Source organism: Bos indicus, chromosome 23 (assembly GCF_029378745.1).
Source record: "Bos indicus isolate NIAB-ARS_2022 breed Sahiwal x Tharparkar chromosome 23, NIAB-ARS_B.indTharparkar_mat_pri_1.0, whole genome shotgun sequence".
NCBI lineage: Eukaryota > Metazoa > Chordata > Mammalia > Artiodactyla > Bovidae > Bos > Bos indicus.
In genome coordinates this window covers 48173694-48188676 of record NC_091782.1, presented here as the reverse complement: position 1 = coordinate 48188676, position 14983 = coordinate 48173694, and the positions used below count along the sequence as shown (strand labels likewise).

Here is a 14983-nt window from a genome sequence, read left to right as displayed (position 1 = left end):
CAGTAGGACCGTCGCCCCTGGTATCTCCCAGCTCCTCCTGGGACCTCGTGTGTCTACTGAGAAGGTGAGGAGCCACCTCGTGTGTCTACTGAGAAGGTGAGGTGGTCCTATTGCAACATCACATAGGAAGCCATCTGGGAGGATGAGCAGCTGCCCTTTATGATTTGAGATCTCACAGCCCTCCTGGAACGGCTTTCCTGTTCCAACCAGATCCCCTAGAGAGAGCACCAGATGAATAGTCCACTATACCAAAGGCAGCTGACAAAACATGCTCTGTTAATTTACCCTGGGGCCTCTGATGTCATCTACAGGAAAGTAGGCTCCAGCAGGGCCATCTCAGAACCAGTACAGAGGTCTGTGACCTGATGGAAGCTGACTTGGATTCTAGCAGATGAATGTAACACTCGTGTGTGTGTGTGTGTGTGTGTGTGTGTGTTCAGTCACTAAGTCACATCCAACTCTTCTGCAACCCACAGACTGTAACCTGGCAGGCTCCTCTGTCCATGGGATTTCCCAGGCAAGAATACTGGAGTGTGTAGCCATTTTCTACTCCAGGGGATCCTCCAACACAGGGATCGAACACATGTCTCTTTCATTGTCAGATGGATTTTCTACTACTGAGCCACCCGGGAAGCCATTATTGGCAGTTCAGTTCAGTTCAGTCACTCAGTCATGTCTGACTCTTTGTGACCCATGGACTGCAGCACACCAGGCTTCCCTGCCCATCACCACCAACTCAGGGAGCTTGCTCAAACTCATGTCCATTGAGTCAGTGATGCCATCCAACCATCTCATCCTCTGCCGCCCCCTTCTCCTCCTGCCTTCAGTCTTTCCCAGCATCAGGGTCTTTTCCAATGAGTCAGTTCTTCACATCAGGCGGCCAAAGTATTGGAGCTTCAGCTTCAGCATCACTGCTTCCAATGAATATTCAGGACTGATTTCCTTTAGGATTGACTGGTTTGATTATTGGCAAAGTCTATTTCAAACACAATTAACAAGCAGGGTCCATCAAAAATCCCCTTGCTATGATCTGGTGGTGGTGGTGGTTTGGTCACTAAGTCGTGTCCGACTCTTTCAAGGGCATGGAATGTAGCCTGCCAGACTTCTCTGGCCATAGAATCCTCCAGGCAAGAATACTGGAGTGGGTTTCCATTTCCTTCTCCAAGCTATGATCTGCTGGACACAATGAATAGAGTCGAAACATATATATACCAGTTGGAAAACCATCTTCTTAAAAGGAGAAATAGAGTAGTTAAGGAATATTATTACATGAATTAAGATAATTTTATGAATGAATATTTGATTTAGAATCATTATTAGCATGTTTTATACATATTCATATTGTAGTATATCATTGTTAATTATGAAATCCTAAACTATATATTTTAGAGTGAAAATGCACTGTTTTGTCATTTCATATAACATCACAAATGTCAAATGCCTGTGGAGAAATTATTTAAATTATTTATTATTTAGAAATCTTTAAAAAGCTCTTCTTCTTGAATATATCTATTACTACAGAGTATTAAATCAAAAGGAAATAAATAACCTAACTGAGTAAAGGAACTACTGTACAATTACTTTTTACAAAGTTTGGCTGTGAAAATCCTTTGTATTAAAAAAAAATTACCAAAAAGGTTACAAAAGAAACCTTCTTTGTAATAATTTTGAAAATGCACCAGTTAGTTTGGATTTGATCTCCACTATTTTCTGTTTTTTGCAAGTGTTTAAACACAACTACAATAGCTAAAACTACACTTAAAATGATTGCATTAGACATCCACAAATTTTTATTATGAGAAGAAAATGAATAACTTAAATTTAAGATGCATATTGAATTAAGCATGATTATCAAAGCTTCCCGTGTCAACTGATTTGTGCACTAACATTACATTCTATGTCAAGGACTCGTATCCCGATTATTTTACTTGACTTACCCCCAGGACAGTATCCACAGTGAATACTGCCAGTGGGTCCAGAACTGCCCATAGTCCCATGGTGATGATTAACTTTGACAGGACGTCAGGGCAGAAGGCAAACAGTAGCTGACAGCCCCATCTGACCAGAACCAAGGAAAGGACCACTGTGTTCAGCATGAAAGACCCCAGCACAACGACAAGCATCTCTTCTGCGATGTGAAGGGAAGACGTTGGGTAGCAGAGCTCCACCGTGAGGGGGGAGAAACGAAATCTGCAGGAAAACAAAGGAGCGACACCCGTGCAAAGGAGAAGAATTCCGTAAAACGCTAAGTAAACAAAACACTTGGCAGAACAATGTGTTTTTATTTTAATGCAGAAATTGTGACACTTAACAGCATATCAAAGTTAAGTGTTAGAAGTCTTTCATCTTTTCCTTAGAATCTCAACAGCTCACTTTCAAGGAAATGGCAAATTCTACCTTGTTCATTGTTCTTTAAATTTCATATGCTGTCATAAAAAGGATACCATTTTAATCCACTGAGAAGAGCGTTCTTTAGACTAAAAACCAGCCAGCAGGTCGACATACTGACTAGAAGGCTATCTGAAATCAAAGTATATCAGTGGACTTAGTAACGACTCAGTCAATGGCACCCCACTCCAGTACTCTTGCCTGGAAAATCCCATGGACAGAGGAGCCTGGTGGGCTGCAGTCCATGGGGTCGCTAAGAGTCATACAGGACTGAGCAACTTCACTTTCCCTTTTCACTTTCCTGCATTGGAGAAGGAAATGGCAACCCACTCCAGTGTTCTTGCCTGGAGAATCCCAGGGACGGGGAGCCTGGTGGGCTGCCGTCTATGGGGTCGCACAGAGTCGGACACGACTGAAGCGACTTAGCAGCAGTAGCAGCAGCAGCAGCCTCTAACAGAAATCAGAAATACAAATAAATCTCATAGTTCTCTGCAAGTTTCAGGTCGCTGAATGGTTTTGCTTACGATTCTCTGGCTAGACCCCTACATACAACAACGACACTGATGACCCCAGAAACATCTAAAGGGACAGCTTCACGCAACCTAGGATCTAAAGCTTGCATCCAAGGGGAGCCGGTAATTCAAGAAGCCTTCATCCAGACTTTGGCGCCCTCCTTCCAAGCCAAGTGAGCCATCCTTGACTCTCATTTTTCCCTCCACTGTGTTTCAGCCTCATAGAGCTGCTCTTCTGTAGTTAATCCTGTTTGTGTATCCTGCTTATCAGCTCTCTGCTAAAAAGAGTTCTTCGTTTTATCCTTTCCTTGACCTTTGCTTTGAAGGAAACTATTGTGCTTTGTTCTTAGGCCACTGTGAGTATCAAATAAAATAAGATGTATACATTTCTTTATCAGAGGACCTAACAGAAAAAACAGAAAAATTCTCACTGTTGCTGAGGCTATTGTCATGCCCCATAACTATAACATGACATGTATGCTTCAAGCCTGTGGAACTAGGCAATAATACAAAATACCCAGTGTTTAGGTCCTTTGATTCTTCTTCTTTTATTTTTTCAATTGGAGTATAATTACTTTCCAAAGTTATGTCAGTTTCTGCCATACAACAGTGTGAATCAGTTGTACCTATACGTCTACCCCTTCTCTCTTGAGCTTAGATCCTCTGTTGCTTAAGAAATTAGATAAATTGAGCCACCAAGATATCTGTGCAGTCTCATTTCACTAACAACGAATAAAGACAGAGCTGCCTTTCCTATTGAAACAGTAACAGAGCAAATAGTATAAAGTAAACATCCCAAGCACATAATATTTATTTTTCCTACTTTAGAAACTCTCTCTCACACACACACACACACACACACAAAAGGGAGGCAGGGGGAAGGAAGGAGGGAATAAAGGAATACAAGACCTATTTCATTCTCCCATGAAGATACAATTATTCAGTATATTTAAACTTTCATATGCTATAATATATACAGAAGTTTGTGATTTAATTCCAAAAGATGACCAATAACTGTATATGTATATGTATAACACAAATCATCATTATTTTTCAAAGTGTCTTAAATAGTTTGCAATCCTCTTAATTGAAAATATACACACATCTTTGTTTTTATCTGTACCATCTACATTTGAGAAAATTTTACTTGTACTGACATCTATCTGTCTATCTACAGTGTCTCTGAAATCATGTTTATGGAGAGATAACCTTTACAGTATCATCTTTTTCCAGAGGATAATGGCCCAGAAAGCTGCCTGGACCTGAGTTTGGTAATTGTTTAGATTTAATCATTTTGCAGAAGAAGCAATCTTTGCTTCTCTGAGGATAGATGATAAATCATACTTATATTACTTCTAATATACCCTCAGCCTAAGTCTCACTCTGATAAAATCAAAATAGGATAAAATATTGTTGCTAAATTCCCTTTTGGATTCTACTCAGATATTAGAACATATTTGAATCTGCTAAATTTTAAATAAATATTGATGCACCAGTTATATATTTGTATACATAGGCCCAAAATGAGAATCTAACTGTAATAGACATTCCTGCTCTTAAAGACATTTTTGTCTTTTCAACTTATACCTGCATTGTAGGTCTTAAGGTAAGTGGGTGAGAGAGGAGTTTTGTACTCTCATTGGCCTCTCAAGACGAAAACACATGCCTTTGACTTTCGGGGAAGCACTCACTTTGTAACAGGAGTTGAAATGGCCTGGAGGAAAAACCACTGGCTGAGATAATGCAGGTAGAGCCTCAGGAACCAGAGAGAAGCCATCAGCAGGATGATGTACCAGAAGCCCTGGCTTTGCCATTGAGCGAACTCAAGTTCGGAAGACACTGACACCAGCACAAAACAGAGATGCTTGAAGAATTCTCCAGATGCGGCGTTAGCGGCGGCTGAGGAACGACTACAAACAAAGAAACAGTAGGTAAGTCCTGGGCTTAACTGCAACCCAAAATAAGAGGTTTTGGGAATGGTGAGGAAGACACAGTGAAAGTAAATTTGAATGAAAGTATTTCTTAGCCACCTGGGACTCAAACTAGTCACAATCCTTCCCACTACAATGGATTACTAAAGGGGAACATACAGGTACACGGGTATCAGGAATCCCCTGGTGTTCCAGCCGTTAGGAATCTGAGCTGTCACTGCCAAGGACCCAGTTCAATTCCTGGTTGGGGAACTAAGATCCCACAAAACACAAAATCATGGATGTGGAAATGCCAATCAAAACCACAATGATATATCTCCTCACACCTGTTGTTAACACGATGGCTACTATCAGAAAAAAAAAAAAGACAAAATAATATGTTGATGAGAATTTGAAAAAAATGGAACTCTTAAACACTGTTGGTGGGAATATAAAACCATATGCTGCTGCTAAGTTGCTTCAGTCGTGTCTGACTCTGTGCGACCCCATGACTGCAGCCTACCAGGCTTCTCCGTCCATGGCATTCTCCAGGCAAGAACACTGGAGTGGGTTGCCATTTCCTTCTCCAATGCATGAAAGTGGAAAGTGAAAGTGAAGTTGCTCAGTCGTGTCTGACTCTTAGCGACCCCATGGACTGCAGCCCACCAGGCTCCTCCGTCCATGGGATTTTCCAAGCAGCAGGACTGGAGTGGGGTGCCATTGCCTTCTCCCATAAAACCATATAATCAGTATGAAAAACAGTAAAACAGATCTTCAAAAAATTAAAAAAGCACAATTACAGTATGATCCAGCAATACTCCTGGGTGTTTATCCAAAAGAATTCAAAGCAAGATCCCAAAAAGATGTTTGCACACCTATGTTCATAGCAGCATTACTCACAATAGCCAAAAAGTGGGGGAAGCCTAGCTGTCAATCAAGTGGAATAATTATTAGCCTTAAAAAGAAAGGAAATTCTGCTACATGCTACAACAGGGATGAACCTTGAAAGTATTATGCTAAGTGAAATAAGCCTGTTACCAAAAGAAAAGTACTGTATGATCCTACCTATGTGAGATGCCTAGAGTAGTCAAATTCATAGACAGAAGGCAGAATGCCCGTTGCCAGGGTCCAGGGGAGAGACAGAGGGAAGTCCTTTCATGGTATAGAGTTTCAGTTTTGCAAGATGAAAAACCTGTAGAGATGGGTTACCCGACCACATGAATACACTTACAACTGAACTGCACGCTCAAAATGGTTAAGATGATGCATTATAGGTTATGTGTGTGTTGCAATTAAATTATGTAAAGAAATATGAAAATAAATCACTGTAAACAATAAACTAATTTTGTAAAAAATAAAAAATCTTTAAAATTTATACCATAGTCTTGCTTACCTCACCTACTCATAACGATCCCTCTCTTTTAAGGTTACATTTAATTATTGGCATATAACTGGTTCAAAGTTAACTATCTCATTTTGAAAATTGACGTGAATGACTCGCATACCACTAAAAACACATGAATGAGAATTTGAAACTTAAGAGCTCTTGCATTCTTTAATACAATACTGACACTTTCTGTTGAAACGAAACATGAAAGAGTTAGATACAGTGATTCTGATTAAGCTCTGGTTTCCTCTCTCTGTGTGGCGTCGACACAGGAGATGTTTTCAAATTTTTTTTAAAGTATCGTTTGCAAAAAAAAAAACAAGGAAGGGTTGGGAGCTGGAAAAGAAAGAGTCCTCACTGCGTATGGATACTGTGTTTCTTTGGGGGTGATGTTCTAAAGTGAACGGGGATGATGGCTGTAGTAGTGTGAATATCCTAAAAACTGTAAATTGCACGCTTTAAATAGGCGGATGGTATGGTGTATGAATTGGGCTTCCCAGGTGGCTCAGTGGCAAAGAATCCACCTGCCAATGCACGAGACACAAGAGACCTCTTAGAATTATTAGGAATATTTCTAATCCTAGAATTATTCTAGGATAATTCCGCAAATTCCTAAACCAAAATCAGTCCTGATTATAAACACATTACAAAGAAGCTGGTTCCGTGGTACGTAGTTCAGGGGTTTAGTAACTAACTAACCACAGCCGTTCGAGGCATTGTGGGAACATTAAGAGAAATGGAATTCATAGACAGATTCCAAAGATTTTATATACAAAAGTTCATCTCTCTCTGAAGACTATCAAATAAATGGCAATTGTACCACCAAAAGAAGATAAGTCATAGAAGTAAGTCTTTGGGAGGTAAAAAGAAGAAAAACTAAAAACGGTCAGTGAAAGAAAATCCATTATTCCCTTTAAAATTCCAATCCATGACTTTAACCTTCTGGTCTGCACGGGACTAATAAAGTGCTGAAGTTGACATTGGCAGTTTATTATTGTTCTCGGGTGTCTTTTTCCATGAAGGTGGAGGGCATCGTCTCACTGAAAGCTATGTGCCATCTTGTACTGAGTGTGCTTTTCAGTTACTCAAATGAGTAACAAACAGGAAACAGGCCCCCAAGAGGCTCTGGTTTACTACTGGCAAAATTGTCAGGAGAATGACTCTCTTATAGAAGGGTTCCAGAGCACATTTACCATCATGCGAAATGAAACCCAGGACTTGCTACCCTGCTGAAGGAAAATATTCTGTGCATGATCTCCTCTTCAGTTAATTATTCTGTCACTGTTTTGCCTCTTCAAAGAGAAGAGAAAATCAAACACAGATTTGACATTGTGTTGTTTGCAAAAAACTGGAAAATCTCAAATGATGCAAAACGGAAAAGACAGTAGCTTCTTTGACCTTTGGAAATTTCCACTGTTTTTTTCTATTTATTGACGTGAAATGACTAAGTAGTTTAAATATTTATGCCCAGAACTCACTATCAAGTCATACTTTTACCATTAGTTTCGCCAATAAAGGGTTTCCCAGCCACATTCTGATACACATATTCATTTATAGGATATTTGATTTAGGATAAATAATACCAAAATTTCATTGCATACCATTTATATCTAATTCATAATATTCAATTTTCTTATACATAGTCAACACAACTAAGTATTTGTTCCTGTTTGTTTGCCTAACAATAGTAATTATACCATCTGGACTTAAAGGATTGGGAAAACCTTGGCATCAGAGTTTAAAAAATTGGACACTGCAAAGATAGAAATTAATAAAAGAATCAGTAGATGCTAGATGATGCCAAATGAAAGGGTGCGTCCAAAAGCTCATTAACGGAACAAAACTAGTCAACCATATCCTCATAAACAATTCTTGGATGATAAAGTCTACGTGAGTGCTTGTCTCCTAACGGTTTTGAACTCACACCTGAAATACAAGTGCGCACTAATACAGAACTTCATCCACAATGCTCCCTGCATATAGTGTTCTTAAAGTAGATTTCATTCAAAAGACAATTGTGCATCCATGTTTCCAAATTGCCTGGAAAGAAAGTCCCTTTTTCATTCTTGTATGCACGCGAGGCACGCTGCGATACAGCGTGTGTGTTGCACGCTGCCACGCACGGTGCCACGGCCTAATATCTTCCTCCACATTTCAACTCTTCTCTCCTTCCCCTGTAATCTTTCTTGGTTATGGACAAAGAGTATGACCATCAAAAGGATAACAAATGGCCTCTGCCACTGGGGTGTGTAATACGAACAGTGGGAATTGATTTGTTGGTTATGAAGGCAGCCATAGAGCACAGATCATTGCAAAATCACATTGAGGCTGGCAGCCACGCCTCGGCTCGTGCAGGCAGCCCGTCTATGGCTCCCGGGGTGAGCTGCCAGAGGGCGTGAGGAATCGGGAGGTCATCCAGTATTCAGCTATTAAATGAAACCTATTTCTCTGGACTTCAGCTGCATTTCATATGACACACATATATCCCCCTTCCATGCCCAGTCCTTATAGAGACCTGAAATCAAACAAGATTTCTATGATCCATCAGTGCAATAATACTAAAAAACAATAATAATAATACCAAAATTGCTTTGAAAGAAAGGAAAAAAAAAGCATGGAATGCATTCCTCAACTCTCTCCTACAGTGAACAAGAGTTCTTAGGTCTGGGAAGGACCAAATTCTGAGATCTGTGAAGCAAAGAGGAATTAAACACACAGGGGTGAGGGGGTGGACGGGACACCCGGAAGGGCATTCTGTCACACAGGCCGTTCTCAGAGGAGTAAAGTCCTATTTCTAAACCAGGAAATACGTTGAATTGGGTGGAGCAGGTCTTTGTATCACTAAGTAGTGTTGATAGAGGCCGAAGCTGCAGAAGTGAAAGAAGCCTGGTCCGCCTGTGTAAGAGTGTGGACTCTTCTCTGGCACCATCCATAGCCCACAAAGTATTTTTTAAGGTGAGGGTGATGAGGAGGGATAACTAAGAATGAGAAAACCGCCCTCAGGATTTTCTAAATGGCAGCGGAGAGAAGCCTCATAAGCACATGGCAGTGAATCATTCAATGGTTTGACTGGTAGGGACTCTTTGGGTCAGTTCACTGTGACATCATGTTTAAAAGAAAACGAGGTTAAAAAAATATATATATATATGTCAAGATGAAGAAACACTTATTTGGAAAGAAATAACATTAGTAAAAATGAGTTACTATAATCATGGGCTGGTTATTGGATTAATCTATGTAAATTATGAATGGCATCTGCTTTCTTTTTTTAACCAAAGTTATTAAAATGTCCAAATCTGCTCTTGTTTTGTCACGGTTTCAAGTATTGGGGGAAATACTTTCACAAAAGTGTCTGTACATTCACATTTAACAAAATGCTTTGGACAAAACTGTTACCCATTCTCCCAACATTTAGAAAGCTGTCTCAAAAAAGAAAACTTCACAAATTTATCTGGAGGTTAGCATTTTTCAACTAGATTTTTCCCCCTAAAATTCTGTCTCCTTGGCCAAGTGGGTAGTATACTTTTAGCATAACACATTGTACTTTGAACAGGTTTAATTCAATTTACAAAAAATGCCTCTAATTAAGTTAAAAGATCTTTGAAAATTGCTAAATCTTAAGGGTAATAGTATCACTACTGACATTGAAATAATTGATCATTCCCACTGAGGCACAAAAGTATGAATGTTCTAATGAGAAAACAGGGATTGAGTATGTTGAAGGACTCCAAAGAGACTCCCAAACTCTTAAGGCTGTTATTTCCAGTGACAGTCTTTGAATGGGAGTGGGAGGCATCGGGGAGGGGCAGAGGCAGACACAACTTATCCTCCAGTAGAAAAAGAAAATGAAATCAAACTTCAAAAATAAAGTTACATCTTGAAGCAAAGGTAACCAAAGTCCGTTTACCTTTTTGAAAATAATATCTTTTATTTAACATGTGTATTTCTGCTTTAGGACATCCTTTTTTTTTCCGTTTACTAAAACTATTTTCTTTTTTTAAAAAGTGTATTGAAGTATAGTTGCTTTACAATGTTGTAATTTCTGCTATACAGCAAAGTGACTCAGTCATACATGTGTGCATGCCACATCCCTGCGGCCGTGTCTGACTCTTTGTGACCCCATGGACTGTAGCCCACCAGGCTCTTCTGGCCATGGGATTCTCCAGGCAAGAATACTGGAGTGGGTCGCCATGCCCTCCTCCAGGGATCTTCCCGACTCAGGGATTGAACCCGGCTCTCTTAAGCCTCCTGCCTTGGCAGGCAGGTTCCTGGGAAGCCCCTCAGTTATACATACATACATTCGTTTTCACAGTCTTTCCCCATTACACAGGTTTATTACAGGATATTGAATATAGTTCCTTCTGCTGTGCATTAGGACCTTGTTGTTTATCCATCCTATATATATTAGTTTGCACATGCTAATCCCAAACTCACAATTCTCCCTTCCCCCACCCCAAAGAGCATATTCTTCCATACTCTGTAGTAACAAATACTGGATGCAATATTACAATAGAATGAATCTCTTTTTCCAAGAGAAATTTTCTTAGAGTGAAATATAAGCAAATGTAGGGCCGCTTTATGATAGAGAAGCTATACGCGAGCTTAGGGCGACTAGTGCTCCAGACTGAACGACACCAGCGCAGGAAGCAGAGATGCAGTTTTGTCACACTTATTATCGAAGCGTTCCTTCTGACTTCATGAAATCACTTTCCTTTGCAGCTAATCTGTTGGTCAGAAGAAGAACATTTACCTTGCCAGTATCTGCCTGGCCTAATTGGATAAAATGTTTGCAAAGCACTTTATCAGAGAAAATAGCTAAATACTTTATGCCTAATGGAAATTTGATTACTAATTGGAGCAATAACACAAAAGCAGTTAGCTTTGAAAACAATTGCACTGGCAAGATGCAGGATTATATAGTACCTAAGTCATGTCTGAGTCTTTGCGACCTTATCAACTATAGTCCATCAGGCTCTTCTGTCCATGAGATTTTCCCAGAAAGACTACTGGAGTAGGTTTCCATTTCCTCCTCCAGGGGATCTTCCTGACCCTGAGAGCAAACCCACATCTCTTGCATTGGTAGGCAGATTCTTTACCACTGAACCATTTTTGAAGCCCTGGGAAAAGTACTTAATCTCTCTAAAATAATACGCATAAGATACTTACTTACAATACCTATTTCAAAGTTTCATGGAGCAATCAAAAGGGAGAATGTAATACTTTGTCTCATGTGTCTTGCTTACTCTCTAAGTCTTGTCTGACTCTTTGAGATGCCATGGACTGTAGCCTGCCAGGCTCCTCTGTCCATGGGATTGCCGGCAAGAATACTGGAGTGAGTTGCCATGCCCTCCTCCAGGGGATCTTCCCAACCCAGGGATCAAACCCAGGTATCTCGAATTGCAGGCAGATTCTTTACCATCTGAGCCCCCAGGGAAGCCCAATACTTGTCTCATAACAAGTGTCAATTTAATATTAGCCAAAAATAATTTTCCATCAATAATAATTATAGTATTTTCTAAATAAGTAATAAGGAAAACAATCAAAACTTCACTCTCTTCTCCTTTGTTGAATTCAGAGACATGATCTAGCTATTGAAATAAAATTTAAATTCTTCCAATTATAACAAGACAAGTTTTAGTAATCCTTAATGCATATCTTTTTTTTGAAAACTTTTAAGTAATGACTTAAAATAGAGGGTCATATATTCTCATAATTTAGCACAACAAAATACATAATATATTAACACTTTTTCCAATTTAATTCTGAGTTGTTTTATTTAGCCACCTATTATAAAAAGTAATTTGTGTTGATAGCTCTGAGGAAATTCAGAAATTAAAGAGCTAATTAAATTCCTTCAGAGTAATTTTTGAGTCTCTGTATCAATATATACATGTGTGTGCATGTATTGAAACATCTGCAAGTGGCCACATACAGCTAGACATTTCTGGAAACTGACCTTCCATCAAGACTACTGAGCCTGTTTCCCGGGGGAAATACATCTAACTTTTAAGCCATATTTCCAAAGAAATCATAGTTCGTGCACCTGCAGACTGAACTAGAATGTCAGAAATTACTACCAAGTTAGAAAAGAAAGGTAATGAGAAGCTGACCTATTTGTTGTGAACTTGCTATGGATGGAGAATCTTAAGGAAATCTTGAGTTAAAATAATAATACATATTCTATGAATCATTTAAATAATGATCCCATTTCTATAAATCATTTGGCATCTTCAAAGTTATATTTGAATGGTATTTTTATAAGTGCTTTGCCTGCATATTTTTTTTAAAAAAGAGGTTTTCAAACATATTACAAAAGCATTATTTTAAAAAGCCACATATGGTGTAAGAATTATGGGATATCAACCTGACAAAAAAGTATGATCACAGCTTGCAAAACGCATTGCTAAGCACCAAAGAATTGATGCTTTTGGACTGTGGTGCTGGAGAAGATTCCTGAGAGTCCCTTGGACTGCAAAGAGATCAAGCCAGTCAATCCCAAAGGAAATCAACCCTGAATATTCATTGGAAGGACGGATGCTGAAGTTGGAGCTCCAATATTTTAGCCACATGATGTGAAGAGCCAACTCGTTGGAAAAGACTTTGATGCTGGGCAAGATTGAAGACAAAAGGAGAAGGAAGCGGCAGAGGATGAGATAGACTCAATAGACATAATTTGAGCAAACTCAGGGAGACGGTGAAGGATGGGGGAACCTGCTGCAGTCCATGGGGTCGCAGAGAATGGGACATGACTTAGCAACTGATCAACAGCCATTAAGTGGCTGACTTAATGTTGCATATATATTCTTATATTGCAAGGATGTACTATTTTTGTCAACTGAAACTCTGACCTATAAAATGACAGCTTCTTAATCTTTACACTTATTGAAGTACACATTATCCAAGGAGATACCTGACAATGCCGATTAGAACACCAAGGTTAACAGAGGCCCCAGAAACGTTTGGTTCTCTCCTACTGGAGAGTCTTCCACTCTGAGGCAGTGCTGCAGGCAGAGGACCCCCCAGGAAGAGAACTTGAGATCCACGGACACCTATTCTGTGTAGAGGGTGCAGAGCTGAGAAGGAAATCCTGGCCCTTCAGGAGGGTGTAGCTGAGTCCTTGACTGATGCCCTGGAGTTGGCGTGGCCCTTGGGAACTGTCCCAAAAAAAGGCAAGGAGGCAAAGCGCATGTCCCTCCTCCTCAGTTCACTGTCAGCTGCTCTGCAGGAGGGGCTTCTGGACAAGAATAGTTCCTGTGACCAAGGAGAGTCATGAAAAGGACACCTCGGATCATGAGAGACAGTGTGACTGCTGGGAGGATATGAAGACCACTCTGTGGAGGTGGAGAAACCAGAATGAGACGAAACCACTCTGGCTCCAGGTCAGACGATGACTGTGGGGGAAAGCATTCTAATCAGAGCCAGTAAGCCCCTGGGTCCAGCCATCCCCAAGGCCACTGGCCAGCTCTCTTCTTTATATTCTACCACTATCCACTCCCACTGTTCTTTCAATTTGCGCAAATGTATGTTAATTGTTGTCATTTTGACCAAAGAATCCTAATATGAATCCTAATATAAACTCAATGCTTGCCAGTTTGGGGGCTTAAAAGGGGAAGAAGGAGGGGGAGAACCTCTTTCCTGTGGATCAACAAAAAACAGCTAATTAAAATAATTGTAAGATTTGCACAGACCATGGAGCAATAATTCGTTGGCTCCCAGGAAGCACTATCCAATCTGACTGTCCCTGGCCCACCTCCAACTCTCAAGGCAAAAAGAATCTAGAGGTTCCTGTATCTAACTCCTCTTTGCCACTGGGAGGTTATCCGACCCAGTTATGGACAATGAGATGCAAGGAGCAGGTTTCTGAGAGGTTTCTGAGCACGCTAGTAGGAGAGAGAAATTGGATTAAGTATTGATTAGACGTTGCTGTTGTGGTTGGTGCTCCACGTGTGGGTATGTTTTGTGGCGATCGTTACTAAATGCCCCATTGCCTATACCACAAACAGCAAGTATCATTTAGAGAGATTGCCATTAGATTCCCTAACAAAACATTTTTCCAGCCGAGCTTCTATGTGTGTGTGTGTGAGTGTGTGCATATGAGTGTAAGTGTGTGTGACTATGTGTATATGTGTATCTATGTGTCTGCATATACTGTGTATGTGTATTTATGCATCTGTGTGTGTGAGTGTGTGTGAGTGAGTGTGTGTATGTGTGTCAGTGAGTGTGTGTGAGTGTGTGTTCAAAAGCAACTTGCAGCCCTGGAGCTGCATCTCCTGAGGGCAACCGCAGACGTGAACACACACAGTAAGTTCAGAAACTGGTGAAAATACACTATTATATAAAATGTTATATCTTCTGTACTATTCCTTACAACATTAATTATTAGGTCTAACTCGGTAAACACAAAAGAAATTGCTCAATAGGTAATTTAAGAGTGCATGTATGCATGTTCAGTTGCTCAGTTGTGTCCGACTCTTTGTGACCTCATGGACAGTAGCCCGCCAGGTTCCTCTGTCCCTGGGATTTCCCAGACAAGAATACTGGGGTGGGTTGCCATTTCCTTCTCCAGGGGAACTTCCTGACCCAGGCATCAAACCCATATCTCCTACATTGGCAGGCAGATTCTTTACCACTGAGCCACCTGGGAGGGTGATATACTGTGAGAGCACAGTATATTAAATGAAAAGAAGGATATGGTATGATGTGACAAAAGTAAATGGGCTACTTAACAACCCTCTAAATTCGCTCTGAATGGAACCATCCAATACTGCATTAGGGAATTCTAGATT

The 14983-nt window shown here is 40.2% G+C and overlaps 1 protein-coding gene across 1 annotated transcript in view; it reads right to left on the bottom strand.

The window, feature by feature from the left end:
• LOC109576755 (uncharacterized) overlaps window positions 1–14983 on the bottom strand; it is a 366105-nt gene that overhangs the window by 84501 nt on the left and 266621 nt on the right. The window contains exons 17-18 of the mRNA XM_070778427.1: window positions 4592–4810; window positions 1938–2190 (exon numbers count right to left, since the gene is read on the bottom strand). Coding sequence (XP_070634528.1) covers window positions 1938–2190; window positions 4592–4810 — 472 coding nt within the window. The remainder of the gene's footprint in view (window positions 1–1937; window positions 2191–4591; window positions 4811–14983) is intronic.